This window comes from Schistocerca americana, chromosome 5 (assembly GCF_021461395.2).
Source record: "Schistocerca americana isolate TAMUIC-IGC-003095 chromosome 5, iqSchAmer2.1, whole genome shotgun sequence".
Lineage (NCBI taxonomy): Eukaryota > Metazoa > Arthropoda > Insecta > Orthoptera > Acrididae > Schistocerca > Schistocerca americana.
The window spans coordinates 409,908,149-409,924,672 of NC_060123.1; the positions used below are offsets into that span (position 1 = coordinate 409,908,149).

The 16,524-nt window shown below is 40.4% G+C and overlaps 1 protein-coding gene across 1 annotated transcript in view; it reads left to right on the forward strand.

The window, feature by feature from the left end:
- LOC124615998 overlaps positions 1–16,524 on the forward strand; it is a 101,165-nt gene that overhangs the window by 19,325 nt on the left and 65,316 nt on the right. Inside the window, exon 2 of the mRNA XM_047144209.1 lies at positions 3,263–3,341. Within this exon, the coding sequence (XP_047000165.1) occupies positions 3,263–3,341 (79 nt within the window). The remainder of the gene's footprint in view (positions 1–3,262; positions 3,342–16,524) is intronic.

Here is a 16,524-nt window from a genome sequence, read left to right on the forward strand (position 1 = left end):
AGGTTGGAATATCAATGATTTTGAAAAGGATATGTTGCTACTAACTGTAACGATCACACGTTGAGATGCAGACAGGAACAAAGCCAAAAGCGGCCGGAGATGGTGGTCGTGTGTGTGTGTGTGTGTGTGTGTGTGTGTGTGTGTGTGTGTGTGTGTGTGTGTGTGTGTGTGTTTGTGTGTGTTTTCTCCTCTCTTTTCTGAAGAAGGCTTTGGCCAAAAGCTTAGTGTGTAACAGTCTTTTTGTTATGCTTGTCTGCAACTCCACATATCATCATCTTAATGGTGAGTAATTGCCTTTAGTTTCTTTTTACAATCCTCCATGCAATTTCTCATTCACTTGTATTAATTATATCTGTAATAACATGTTCTCACATTGTCCAGTGGTTTCTTACTACAGATGTTGCTTATGTTGTCACGTCTTCATAAAGAGATCAGTTGACTTAGCAAAAAGTTGTTGCTATTATTCACTTGCCTTTCCTGGCAATCAAGTTCACTAAGTACCTCAAACACAACTAATTCTTCACCATGCAGAAATTTATTTTCTCAACATTTCTGTGTGATCTGATGAATATACTTTAAATTTAGTGATAGCAGAGCACTAATAATAACTTACTTATTCTGCTTATTCCAGTACATCATTATTCCTGACAAATATTCCATAATTCATCATTATCATCATCATCACTATGTGCTCTCATTTGCACAAAACTTAGCCTGCTTGATTTCTCGTGTGCACTAATTAATTTAAAGTCAAAGTGAAATAGTAAGTACCAGGTATTTCCTGTATGTATGAAACTCATCATAGCTGATAACATTTCTGATATATCATATGAATAACAAAAGCACTGATTTCACACTTAAATTCCTGACTATAGATAAATTTAAATCTGACCTCACAGTTTATCTTTACATTTTACATAACTGTTATGACTTTGTTAATTATGACAAAACAAATTCTTTGAGAATTACAGTATGAAAATGTATTTGTTGTAGTTATCACACATCAAACTTCTTCCAATAGTTTGAAAATGTAATATAACATGGCTTTCGCTTGTTGGATCTCCTACAAGCAGTCTCCAAAATGATGAATTCAGTTTTCCTTTTCCTAAAGAAAATGATTTTAACCAAATGAACTTGGTTCATTATAGATTGGACACACACTGTACAGAACAGAGATAAGATATCTGTGTGGTGTGAAAAGTGGCAATTGACCCTGAATAAAGAAAAGTGTGAAGTTATTCACATGAGTACTAAAAGAGATCTGCTACATTTCGATTACGCTATAAGTCGCACAAATCTGAAGGCTCTAAATTCAACTAGATACTTAGAGATTACAATTACAAATAACCTAAATTGGAACGGTCACATAGAAAATGTTGCGGGTAGAGCAGACCAAAGACTGCGATCCATTGGCAGAACACTTACAAGGTGCAACATGTCTACTAAAAAGAAACTGCTTACACCACACTTGTCTGACCTATTCTGGAGTATTGCTGTGCAGTGTGGGATCCACATCAGTCGGGACTGACACATGACATTGAAAAAGTACAAAGAAGGGCAGCTCGTTCTGTATTATCGTGAAATAGGGGAAATAGTGCCACAGACGTGATATGTGAATTTGAGTGGCAATCATTAAAACAAAGGTGTTTTTCGTCATGACAGGATCTTCTCATGAAATTTCAATCACCAGTTTTCTCCTCCGATTGCATAAACATTCTGTTGGCACCCACCTACATAGGAAGAAATGATCATCATGATAAAATAAGAGAAATCAGGGCTCTCACAGAAAAATTTAAGTGCTCTTGTTTCTCCTGCACGCTGTTAGAGAGTGGAACGTTATAGGGACAGCTTGAAGGTGGTTAATTGAACCCTCTGTCAATGACTTTATTGTGAATAACAGAGTAATCACATAGATGTATATGTAGATGTGAATGTAAACTTAAACAACAACTGAAATAAAGCTACTCAACTCAGCAATTAACACATGACAGGTAGTGCCACATATTGTTTTTGCATTTATACCAATGAATACCTTTGGGAACATTGTTTCAATTCGTACAACATTAAACTCCACTTAAAAAGCGTTATGGTAGTAAACTTTGACACAACAATTTGTTTTATTAGGTAATGAAAAATATTCTAATTTTCTATCTTAGGCAAATAAAAGTTTCAGTACAACATTCAAATTTACAGATAATTGTCTCCATTCTGACCATATCAGGCGTTTATGTAAAAACATTATTACAATAATTTTGAAAAAATTAGTTGTTTTACACAAATTTTAACAAATATGGTCTACCAAATAATGAATTCCAAATAATGTTAAATTTTATACTAATTATGCAAGTACATCAAATGCCTTCCTGATCATAATTTGCCGAACAGGAGTTATACAAGTTAGTGTGGTTGGTTGCTTTTCTGGAAATATGAGTTAGCATAAAATAGAATCTACATTGTGTTTTTTTGAAATGTTAATTTTACATGACATTAGTTCTGATGATGAAACAAAACCAATAAACAATAAATGACAAAAAATATCAACTGTATTTGTAAAATAGTCGCTCACATGATCTAGTAGCAAGTGCATCACTATCGAAGTGTATTGGGTAGTAAACTGGTACATTACATCTTCCACCAGATGGGGAACATTAATCTCAGCAGCCCCCTTGGTGGTATTATAGGAGATTAAGCTATGTGTTGGCACAAATTTCACCCTCTTGCTTCTCCCATTTAATACAGTTACAAACTAATATTCTCTGTCTCACTTCAGTCGCCTAACACAACAGTTACAAGTAAGATATCGGACACAGAAGCTGCTAAAGTGGCCTGCAATTGGAAAACATTCACAATTCCATGAGCCATATGAATATATAAATTACACTGTATTGCATTATTTTATGGTGTATAGGCCGCTAGTCATTTTTTCATTAAATACTGTGTCACTTACTTACGGCCAGTCATTTAAATCTGAATAAAAAAGTTTCAGTGCAGTGAGAAATGTTGTCAGTAATAGAAAAAATTTTGCTTAAAGAAGCACGAACAACAAAAAAGATGCCAAGTTTTCAGAGACAGCATAAGGGAATTACTTTAAGAGCACACAATAAAAAATATGAAAGTGGCTACATTATGTTTCAAATATGATATCAGCCCAGGTAAATTATATTTTGAGCAGAATGAATTTTTTATTCTTTGTTTCCTTGTTTAACATGTTTGTAACACATTCTCAGTTACACACCCCAGAAATATCTGTGTTGTTTTTCAGGTGATGACTGCTTTGATTGTGTCCAGAAAGGTGACTTCAAGCATGGGGTGCCATCAATGACAGATTCAAATGAACACCCGTAAGTAATGTTCATTTACCTCTCACCCCTTCCCCATGATTTCTTCCCTTCTCTATTCCACTTGAGCATTCCTTTTCAAACAGTTGTACATATGCACGTGTGTGCATCTGTGTATAATTGTGCACCTGCTTGCAAATCCATGTTTGTCTTTGACTGGGTACAGACTTAAATTTAGAGCCTCTGGATTTAGGTAACTTATCATAATTTGAGTTCCCAAAGTCATCCTGCTTTATATATCCATAGTTTCTCCAAACCAATCTAACCAACTGCAGTGGTACAACTTAAATCACAACTTATTTCTTTCTTAGTTCCCCCTTCGGCTTCACAAATGCTGTGTGAGTACTTGTGTGGCAAGCAAGGAACTGTGAGCCACTACTCCTTCCTTTCCTGTACTGAAATCCTGTTCTTTGGTTTGGTCTATAGGATAGCTTCATTGTTAGCAACCTAGCTTTTGTATAAGACATTGGTTATGGTTACTTATTTCCGTTTTCCAAACTTTCTTTTCCTTGGCCATTAGAGCTAACTCATGCTTTGCCACTGCTTCCTCGTTTGACCTCCATTCTTTGAAAATTGATCAACACCTTCTGTGCCCCCCCCCCCCCCTCCCTTCCTCCCTGAGGGCTCACAACTCTTTGTGAGTACATGCTTGGCTACAACAGGGCCCCAGCTTTTGCACCATTACATTCCTTTCTCTGCTACAAGCCTATACTTCCACCATCCCTTTCTCCGTCTGCCTTTCCATTGGATGGTTTTCTGGTGTAGACCCCACTTGGAGTTGGTAAGTGATTTAGGACCCTGGTTTTCTATTTCACTTTCGGCACTCTATACACCTTTTCATTAAAAAACATGTGGTCCCCCGTTATGGGGTTTGACCTGTCACCATTTTTCCAAATTTTTCAGAAGTGTGATCGTGCATGGAAGGTTGCTGAATGTGGTGTCTGTTTCACCTTTGTGCCTTTCTACCTAAACATCCTTCCTTTCTAGTAAGGTAATACGCCTACGCCTAAAACCCAGCACAGTAGCTCCCATTGTGGCAGCAGCGGGAGGGAGGGAGGGGATATTAAGCGCCTGCATAGTAGCAGCCCCCTGACCAAGCAGGGCTTGTGCACTGTTGGTGCCTCAGCTGGTACCTCCCCATGTATGCCAAAGAGTATGCACCCACCTCCAAAATGAAGATGGGTCAATTTTGAGTAGAACAATATCCCTTGCCCAGTCATGGGTGTTGCTTGCTTGTGGCAGGCTGGGTAACATTCTGGTGACTTATCGCTCCCTGTAATAGTCTAAACATGATACAAGGCATCACTTTCCATCATGATCACCTCACGCAGTCTTATGATGGGCTACATGCAAACTTGGAGCGACAGGGTGTACACTTTGTCCAATGTGCCCATAGGGGGCCAAAGGACAATAAGGTTGCTTCTAGGTCATATGCTACGCCTAAGGTTATGTCACTGTCTCTGCGAACAGTAGTCTTCTCCATTAAGCATCCTACAGCGAGCCCTCAGGGCTTGACCATGCCTGCCCCCTGATGGTTGGGGGCTTTCCTCCTGCTGCTCCCTTCCCCCCTCCCCACGCCCTCTTCCACACACACACTTTGGGATCAATGGCTCTCCACCCAATGGGGATGCTGATTCCCATACCCCACCCAAAGCCCCATCACCCTCGTCCAGTTACTCATGCGAGGAAGGGATCCCTCAGGACATTCCTGGGAGCCACAGGCTGCTTGTTGTTGAGCTTCATGATCTTCAGTCCCTGAAACTACTTCAGGGAAGCCCTCCCAGTCATCCAAACCCCTTAAAGAACAGAAAGACAAACAGAAGTCTTTCAAGAAGAATTAAATTCTCGTGGCACCCCACGACAACTGATCCCATATGTTCTGCTCCTGTGATCATGTCAGTGATCCCGGTGGCCTCTGAGACTCCAGGTTGCACCATACAATGTGTTTCAGAAACTATGTGTCTTGATATCATACCCTCTCAACCAGTGGCAGCAGGTAATCCTGGGACATAACCTGCCTCCTTGGTCCCGTCACGCTCTTCCAGTATACTGACAGCACAATTCTCCAGCAGAATTGCTGTGGATTTTTCCACTACCTGCCTGAACTACAACATATCTCAACCTTCTCCCCCTATTTTCTGCATTGCCTTTCAGTAAACTTGGTTTCCATCAACTTGGGCCTCTGCCCTTCATGGATACTTGGGATATTTTAAGAGTCATGCTGATTGTGATAAGGTATCAGGTGGAGTTTGCCAGTATATTCTGAACTATAGACGAGGTGGAATCCAAAATTTCTGGGACTGGTGCTGCCATCTGGAAAGTAGGAGTAGTAGATCTTGCGCCACTAGGTGGCAAGAGCTGCATATCTTATGAGTCAGTGTGCAGAGTGGCATTCGGCTGGGAGGACGTGTTGCGTGTCCACAGTGATTTTCATAATACTCTGGTGTGTGGCGATTTTACGATGGATCTGCAAACAGAACAGCGTGTGTGTGTCAGATTCTGTGCAAATCTTGGGGAAAGTGCTACGGAGGAACTTGCAATGATTCAACAAGTGTTTGGGGGGCAGAGCATGAGCCATACACGTGTGTTGGAGTGGCTCTCTGAGACCCAAAAAAGTGAGACAGATGAAGAGTATGATGATCGTTTTCTTTGATATCAAGGGAATTGTGCACAAAGAATTCATCCCACCCAACCAGACAGTGAATTCTGTGTACTAATGTGACGGCTCCGTAAAAACATGCTGCAATGTCGACCCGAATTTTGGCGTCAAGAGAACTGGCTGCTGCATCATGACAACGTGCCCCGTCACACGTCCTTGCTCACCAGGACATTTTTGGCAAAGAGCAACATGGTGGTTGTATCCCACCCACCATACTCGTCAGATTTGGCACCTTGTGACTTCACGCTATTCCCAAAACTGAAACTCAAGTTAAAAGGCCGTCCATTCAACACTCTGAAGAGGATTCAAGAAGCATCATTGGCGGTGATAAACACAAAGAACAGGATTTCCTGAAAACATTCGACCAGTGGCAGAAGTGCGGGCCTAGTGTGTACATGTGGATGGGAACTACTTTGAGAGTGATGGTGACTGTTAGTCCAAAGGTAATGTTTTCAACAGATGGCAGCACCAGTCCCGTAAATTTTGGATACAGAGAACTTATTCCTCTTGACACAAATTTGGAGGCTGACTGTTTGGGTAAGGGCATTTCAGCATTTTACCATCTGTAATGTTTCTCCCTCCCAGTTGTGGAGTGCCACGGAACGTATTTTCTGCATTGGGTTCTCATCTCCACCCACCTGTCCTAATCTTGGATGACTTCAGTGCCCATAACCCTTTGTGGGATGGAACCATGATCGCTGGCTGCAGTAAAGACATAGAAAACTTATTGGCAGATCTCAAACTCTGTCTCTTGAATACTGGTGCCTCTGCACACTTTAGTGTGGCACATCAAACTTATTTGGCCATTAATCTTTCTATTTGTAGCCCTGGTCTTCTCCCATCCATCCACTGGAGAGTCCACAGTGACCTGTGTGGTAGTGACCACTTCCCAATCTCTCTGTCCCTCCCTCAGCGTCACTCCTCAGCATGCCTACCTAGTTGGGCTCTTCACAAGGCTTTTACCTCCACTGTTGTTCTGTGCTCCTCACTAATTGGAGGCATTGATGAGGTTGTCCAGAATGTAACAGCAGCCATTCTATCAGCAGCTGACTTAGTGATTCTCTATTCGGGATCCCCCTGTCGAAAGGCAGTACCTTGGTGGACCCCGGAAATTGCCAAGGCCATTAGAGACCAGAGATCGGCTCTCCAATGCCATAAGTGGCATCAATCAATAGAGCATCTCATTGCCTTTAAGCAGCTCCATGCTGAGATCTGTTAGTTGATAAAGCGATGGGAGGGAGAATGCAAGGAACAGTATATTTGAACCATTGGACCACGTACGCCTCCTTCGCAGATTTTGGAGAAGATTATATACCTCTATGGATACCAGTCCTCCACAGATGTACTTGGTATTTCTCAAACGTACTGTTTTTACTGACCCACACACCGTAGCTGAACATTTTGCTCTGCTTTATGCTCGAGCCTCTGCCTCTCAAAACTATCAACCTGTCTTTCATGTCCTTAAACAGTAGGTTGAGCAATTGCACTTATAGTCTCGCCAATGTTCTCTGTAAGTTACTCAAATGCATGGTGAGCCAGTGACTGTGCTGGCCTCTTGAGTCTCAGGGCCTTCTGGTTCTATCTGAGACTTTTTGCCAATGCCATTCCACTGCTTATAATTTGGTTTGCCCGGAGTCTGCCATCTGGACAACTTTTCACTGACATCATCACCTAATTGCTGTCTCCTTGACCACATTCTTGCTGCTTTACATGAGTGGAGACTCTGGCACCCACTTGTGATGTTTGTACAGAAATTCTTGTCGCACCGTACTTTCAACATTAGAGTCGGTGCTTTTCATAGCACCCCCCATACCCATAAGGGGTCCCACAGGGCTCTGTGTTAAGTGTCCATGTCTTTTTAGTGTCCATCAATGATCCAGCAGCAGCCATGGGATCTTCTGTATCACCCTCCTTGTATGCCAATGGTTTTTGCTATTGCTCCTCTAATTGGGTGTTTGTGAACTCTGACTCCAGGGCACCTTTCATAGGTGCAGTCATGGGCACTCATCCACGGCTTTCAGTTTTCCATAGCCATGACTCGGGTCTCGAACTTTTGTCACCATCATACTGTTCATCCACAACCAGAGCTTTACCTTACTGACCAATTACTCAGTGTGATGAAGACTTATCGCTTTTTGGGACTGGCCTTCAATGCCTGGCTGATGTGGCTTCCCCATATTAGCCAGCTTAAGCAAAGATGCTGGCTACATCTTAATACATTTTGCTGCCTCAACAACACCAACTAAGGTGCAGACTGCATGACCATTCTGCAGCTTTACAAGGCCCTGATCCTATCCCATTTTGATGATAAGTTTTTGCCATATGGTTCAGTATCAACCTTAGCATTGTGGTCACTGGACCTGATACACCACTGGGGGCTCCAACTTGCAGCAGGAGGCTTTTGAGCTAGCCTTGTGAACAGCCTACTCGTGACGGCTGGGACCCTCCACTACGGATCAGGAACCAACAGCAGGTACTCAGTTATGCTATACATGTTCACAGCTCTCCTAAGCACCCAAACTACTGTGTCCTTTTTCCTAGTAGGGAGGTCCACCTGCCATAACAGAGACCTAGAACTGGGATGACAATTGCCGTTCGACTACAATGTCTCTGCTGCTCTGAACTCCAACATCCCCACTGTTGCCTCTTGCCAGGGACCGCATATGCTCCCATGATGTGTACACAGACCTTGGATCTGTCTTGATTTATCCTTTGGACCAAAAGCTTCAGTTGACTCCATAGTCTTTTGCCACCTGTTCCTGGCTGCCTTTGATGAATTTCTGGGTTTGGAAGTGGTATACAGTGACATCTCAATCAGTCATGGATGAATCAGTTTTATATGCAGGGTACAGTGAACTACGCTCCTTGCTGAGTTGGTGGGCACCAAATGAGCCCTTAGCCATGCTTGTTCTTGCACCGGCAAGATGGTTCTAACATGCAGTGACTCCCTGAGCAGCCTTCAGGCTATAGACCAGTGCTACCCTTGTCACCCATTAATCACAAATATCCAGGATCTTCTTTCTTACCTCCATCAAGCTGGATGGCTAGTCAATTTTATTTGGACCCTTGGGCATGTTGGGATTTCAGGGAATGAACATGCTGACTACTTGCCAAAGTAGGCTACCAGGATGCCAATTGTGAAAATAGTGTTCTAGAACTGGTCCTTTGGACAACTCTGTGCCATAAATTGTTGAATGTCTGGACCTTGGAATCATTCATTCTTAACTCCCCAAACAAACTGAGGGCAATAAAGGAGACCATGACCACGTGACAGTCTTCCCTTTGCCCTTTTAACAGGGAATCTACTGTCCTTTGTCATCTATGCAATGGCCACACTTGGCTGACCCACAGCCACATTGTGTGACATGAGGACCCACTTAACTGCTGATGTCATGCCCATCTGATGGTGGTCCACATCCCACTAGATGCTCAAATTTGGCTTCTTTGTGGCGATATCTTAACTCCCTGACATGGTACCTCTGGTGGTAGTGGACGATGCCAAAACGGCTGACCTGGTTTTACGTTTCACCCATGAAAGTGGTTTCTACTCATCTCTGTGTGGTGGAGCACTTTGGCCTCTTGGACTATGTGAGGGGTTGGAGGGTACCCCTGACCTGCTCAGGGGCACAGGTCCCACGGCGGCTCTTGCTCGGCAGTCTGACTTGGCCCCAATCCTTCCCATATTTTTATTCTCCTTGATCTTTAATGTTTGCTGTTTCTAATGTTTTATATTTTATAAACTTTTTATCATCTTATCTGTGTTGCTCATTTCCTTGGGGTAACAGACAGTGAGGTGGTGCTGGTGAGCTGCAGAGGGTGCGTCTCCCACAGCATACCATGCTCCCAGGACTTCCAACTGCATTCTGGGTAGAGCGGCTTGCCCACCTTACCCTATCCTACTCCCCTCCTACTTCTCTTTGATTTTATCTCTGTCTTATTGTATCTTGGTTACAATTGGGTTTCCCAGGATGTGCCTTTCCTATTATCCTTCTGGGGGTTATTCCTAGTTCGATACATGTAGGATGATGGGCTGAATACCTCACAGTTTGGTCCCTTTAACTCCAACAACCAACCAACCACCCAACACCTTCTGTACATGTTAATCATATGGACTTACAGATGCACCAGGAGCACAATGCCACTGCATGTCCATTGTGAAGGGATCATCATTAAGACTCCCAGTGTTGCCCCTAACAATGCAGAGGCCCTATTATGATGCTGAAGCTGCAAAATCCCCTTGAGAGCCATGGAGTTAGTGTTCATTTTTACTAGGACACTGGGATTGTGAGCATTTTCAGTTGGACAGGTGGTAAGCAATGTAATTTTCTCTGTTACAAAAATTAACAGAGTATATACTGGACCACTGATTATTATTTATTCATCCAAATTTGTACAGTGGTTTTTGCGGTGTTGAATTATAGATAAAATCTGGTAATCCTGTGAAGTCTATGCATTTCCATCTTAAATTTTCTACTTGAAATGAATAAAAAAAAATTGGAGCTGATCCTATATGGGTCCGCCACTTTTACAGTTCTCCTCCTTCCACATATTAACATTAAAGTCCAGAACATTATACATCACTTCATTTGATGCACTGGCTTAGGCTTAACTCTCTTAAGAAACCTCACATAGACCCTCAATCAGACAAGACGAACAGATGTTTCCACTCTTTGCAATTTTTGTAATAACATCATTTAAATTTTGCGGCCAGCTCAATGCCCAGTGAGGGCGTTCCTGTCTGACACCAGCTGTGGCCCAGGTTCTGATTTCTGGATGGCTCTGCTGTCACCCCAGCTCCAGCTCTCCTAAGTTGTGTGCTGTACATGCAACATAACATTACAATCTCAACTAACACACACCTATCATTTTCACCCCCCACCCTTAAAAAGAAAGAGAGAGAAAGAGAGAAAACAGCGGCGTGACATTCTAATGGGTGAAAATGTGCAGAAAAATACCCACTGAGATTTGTATATCAATACAGCATCTCGCATTGCATCCCCCCATTACCATCCTCACAATGTCAAGTAACACCGATACTGTAACAACAAAACAGTAATTATTATACAATGAATACTGATATTCTCAGTAATAATGTTAATAACTAATTATGCAACTTCTTTACTTTTCTGTCTCTGTTCAACATATATATTTTCTCAAATTATCATTAACGTTTCCAGAAGTTTTCTCAGCTGAAGGATATGGGCAACAACTGTTATTGTGGAAGCGATTCTTCTTTATGCTTTCATGACTTTAACATCAAACACCTCCATTTTTTTAATGTCTAGGAATATCAAGACCTTTCACCCTGAAACTTTCTACCAAACTCTTCAGTCACTTTCTCTGGCGCATTATATTTTACCAGTTCATCAAATCCATTTGAATTTTCACAAGACTGAGAGGTGTTTCATACTTCTATGACTTTGTTTGACAGTACATTCATTCGTCTTCTCATATGAATTGTCCTCTATATTAATGAGTCTACCAACACTGAGTACTTCAGTCATTAGGTGACAGTCATTAAACTTCCTCTAATTTATGATAATGAGTTAGTTACTTTCATGTTCCATGGATCATTTTACACAATAAATCGTCATTCCTGCCCACCACCTTTTACGTATTACAAACATAGAATTTCTTCTACAGAATAGAAGCTGTCAAGGAGAAACAGATTGATATAGCTGTATGAATATTTAGGGTTACTTTAGCTTTTCTATGGGATGCTCCGTCAGCAAAATGCATCCCCAGTTACAATCAGTTCCTCCAAGTGTGACCTACATACTCCAGTTATATTGTCAGCTCCTCAGATCCAGGAACTCCACTTCGTATTACTTAGCAACAATTCTTCCATCATATATTACCAATATCCTGATTCAGAACAAAACCTCTTTCCTCCAAAGTATCCACCTTACTTTCAGATGATTCCTTGGACATCTATTGTATCTCTTTATTCCTCCTTTAAAAAATGCGGTGCAGTGATCTTACCTTTCATTAATTTTTAATTGACAACCCTGCGTATTCATAAGCCATTCCATCATTTGTATAACTTTCCTATGCAATCAACAACTGTACTTAAAATCAACTGGTATTAATGTATCCCCCACTATCTCCACTCATTTGACTCATTTTTCAAGCACTATAGTTACCATAGACACCAGAATTACTTTTTATTGTCCCTTGGGATTAATATCAGTCATCCTCTTTATTATACTGCCTCCCCATCCAGATACTCCTTCTGAATTTATGTGGTCTACATATATAGCCTCTAACACAAACTTTTTACCAGGTTCTAGCTAAAAATGTTGGAGTGACACACTCGTAGATTATGAGTCTGTGTTAACTTCAGTGAAATGCTTGGAGTGTGTACCTATCTTATTGGTTGTGATGACTTTTCTCCACCAGTACAGTGTTAATTTGGGTGCATAATATTAATTGCTTCACTGTGGAAATCTCAAGAGTCAATATGAGAAGCCGATGACATTAAATAATTTACACCAACACATAATTTGCATCTCGTGTTAATGTTTATATTGCTCCAGAACAACTACTCTACTGCCATTCTTAATCTCATTGCTTGTATAGTTTCTTAACAATCCAGGTTCTTTCAAAGTAGTGCTCAACAAAGTCACATTAATTGTGTTACAATTAAAATCAGTTATTTCATAAGGAATTACAGTTACAGGCTTGAAGATAATAAATGACTGATTATAACAAACATGACTTCTAAAATTGCTTTTCAGATTTAGTATCGAAAGTCTGCTTGACAAAGTTGACTAACAATTCTTGATACAAAATAATTAATATTTCATTAATTACAACAGGAATGTTGAGGCTAACATATTTTGGAGTTCTTTACATAATGCAAAAATAGATTTAGTGATCAGAACAATAGTTTGTTCATGACAAAAAGTTCTAGGACTCATAATTACAGAGTTACTTACAATGAATCTGATTTGAGCTTTTATAGAAACATAATCTCTTGAGAGTGAACGTGATTGGCAGTGCATCAGTAAGCCAGAAATTCTAATGCTGTGTGACAATAAGAAAGCGGTGTGACTTTGGATTGCAAGCAAAATCCACACATCTCTCACATCAGGTGACTTACTTGATATCCACAGCCGATATTCTCTGGATAGTGGGCTACGTCGATCTCCAAAACCTCCTTCTCCGAAGAATAATGCTGGTTACGGGAATTTATCAGACTCTCTCTCTCTCTCTCTCTCTCTCTCTCTCTCTCTCTCTCTAAAGAACAAATCTACCACTTCTCACATAAATATTCGACTGTTTGCAAGTCGACCGATTCGTCCAGCATTAGATTCGATTAAATATATTTTTTAGTGTAGTTTTTGCAACCACATAATCATGAACATGTCTTACTTCTAGCATGTCCAACGCATGAAGTATAATCAGTTGTTCATTTTTCTTTAACAATAATCACAGACACTAAAACAGCAAAGAATACTACATGATTATTTCTTGTTCTTCCAAAACAACTTCTGTGGTGCAAGTGGCAAACACTTGTCGATGACATTCGACCGTCGCCTCTGCCTTGTGCTCGTGACTCCTTTCCAGCCTGCACACACAGACATGTGTCACACAGTATGTACATTCTCTCACACTTATTTTTAAAATATCGTGTAATTGAGATGGAGAAGGACGAATTGTTCTGGAATTTACGTGGAAATTCTCGAAGCACTACATATCCCTCCCCTCAGCTTGAACATGTGATATTTTATACATACTCATAATGTGCATTTTATTACAAAGAATAACAATTCATAATTCCACAATTTTTTATGAACTGTGCATAACCCATTTATTTACTATTTAGCTTTTCTTTTTTCATTTTACTCTGATTATAAAACGGGAATATTTCACTCAGTGTTGGAGTCCATTCTTTTATATCTAGGAGTCATGGGGCCTCGACCTTTGGGTTTCCAATCATAAGCTCCAGGTGCTCATGACACTTGAGTATTTTACTCTTTATTCTAATTCTTTGTACTGCTTCTTTAGTATGTAATGTGCGGTAGGACCATCACAATGAACAACAATGTATGCATATTTCCCGATGTACGCATACCTTCCTCCTACAACACCTGACATTTCATACCTCTCGACAGGTTTCTAGTTAGTAGTTTTCTTGTTTGCGTACTCGTGTATCTTTGTGTGTATGATGATGTGTGTTTGTGTAGCCTGATTCTTCGGCCTACTTATATAAAATAAGTTACAAGTTATTGGAAACGACGTAAAATGAGAAGGACTTCTGCAATTGAAGTAGATGAATATGGAAAGAGGGAAAGAATAGTCAGATACTCAAAAGAGAAGTAAGAAAGGAAAAAATAGAAATGGTTGCTACGATCAAAGAAGAGAAAGAAGATAGCCCCAAAGACAGGAAATCCTTCCCGTCCCCCTTCCCCAGGATCCCTACTTCACTGGTACTTGAGTGAGAAGCCGGAGGAGGTATGATGTTAAATGTCTCTTACAGAACAGACATTCTCACCATCACCTTTGAGGTCCCCAAAGAAAATCCTAGCAACCCCTTTGGAATAGCAAATGGTGAAGAATCAGTAACACTTGTCTGCAAGGGCTGTCTGGAAGGTGTGGTGTGTGTTCTGTGTTAGCCATGATTTATTAGTTAGTGTAGATCATGCTTTAATCTATAATACCCAGCCCTTCCAAAACCAATACAAACCCTTCTCTTTACATCACATCTCATAAAAGGTATAAAATGTTCTACAAAAATAGAAAATTATACACTACAATCAAATAGTTGTTTAGTTAATCACTTTACACTATATTTTATACACACATAAAATACTCTGTTCAGTTTATGTCTTCCAGACACCACTAGGTGTAAATAGTACCATCATTTTGTACCTTTCACTCAAATAATATTTTATCCATTTCATTTCATGTCTAGAGATCACTGTTCATCTGGGATTCTCTTAAATTGGTCCTAATCTTGTAGTCATATCCAGTTTCCTAATTACTAACATTATAGGATAGTTTAAGAATTCAAGAATAGATTACAGAATAGTTTAAGAATTGAATGGAATTTGGTGCAGGAAAAATAGAACAGAAGAAACACCGAAAACAACTAGGGATCGAACGGTCATCACTTCGCCCATTAACAGAGAATGGTAACGTCCCTGGGAGACAAATGGGACTCCGCCCAGATCCCATGGGTCTGACATTGGCCTCACTCAATTACTTATGGTCCAATACTTCTCGTTAGATTTTGTGTGAAAGCCTCCCCACAACAAAACAGTTACCACTTTACTAGGAAACACAACATTCAGTAAAGTTAGCCTATTTTCTACTTTGTCATGGACAAGTTTGAATTTTTCACACAAGTTGTCCATAACTTTGCTTGCATCATTAAGTACGGAAAAAGCAACAGTCACAACGTTTCCGGAGATTATACTCTCAGTAATATCTCGGTCTATAATTTGTGCATATGGTTCCTCCAAACTACATACATTTATAATATCAAAGTTAGATATATTCTGTTTGAAGTATTTATCGACATTATCCACTCAAGTACTTTCACCTGTAATTTGCGATTGAATAATTGGTATTAATTCTTTAGGCTGATCTACACCCCATTTCAAAATATTCATTCCCTGTCTTACATTATTGTATTCACTATTGTGCACATCTTCCAAAGAGTCTAAGCTTTCAATAGGTTCTGATTCTACATTATTACATTTGGCATCGAATTCATTTTTTAAAGCACCTGTGCCTTTGCATAGATTACTAGATTCTTGGCTTTGAGCATCTACTTTGACATTTAACAAACCTATATTTGTTGTTTGAATATGTTTCATTTAGAGCCTTTAATTGAGAATTTATTAAATCTAGTCCTGTATTTAGAATCTCACCTCAAGCCTTTAATTTAGAATAAGTCTAGGGTTTTTTTTTCCTGCCTAAGGCTGCACTCTGAGCATTGAAATGAGCACTTAAAGCTTCACTCTGGACATTGAAGTGAGCGTCTAATTTTGCATTTAAAGTTTTGATCAGATTTACTAACTCAGACCAGTCGGGCCCTTCTTCAGTAATTCTCATAGTCATGGCTGGTTCTGACTTCCCTCCAACTTGTTGTATACTATCCCTGCTTCTATTGACTTTAGCTCTTGTGAGCATTTAATACTAATTAAATTATACCGATTACACAGTGAAAATTCACCCCACAGTATTTTGTAACACTTCTTACTAGAGTAATAAAGTTTTTATTTCACACTCACTCGGCATAGAATTCTAGCTGCATTGGTGAGTGGATGCGTAATCAGTGCGGGTGAACACTCTGGCGCTGATGGCATCGAATGTTGGTTTCGGCATCGGTGAGCATATGTGGAATCAGCATCGGTGATCAGCGACTGGTGCCATCATCATCAGACTTAGGCTGGTTTCCACATCTGTGTCCTCGCGATGTGGGTGAGAGCCACTTACTCCCCACACTGGATCTTCTTCACTGAATTATTCTCATCGTATTTCTTCTTAGTTGGAAGACACCGGAATCTTCTCTCTTTT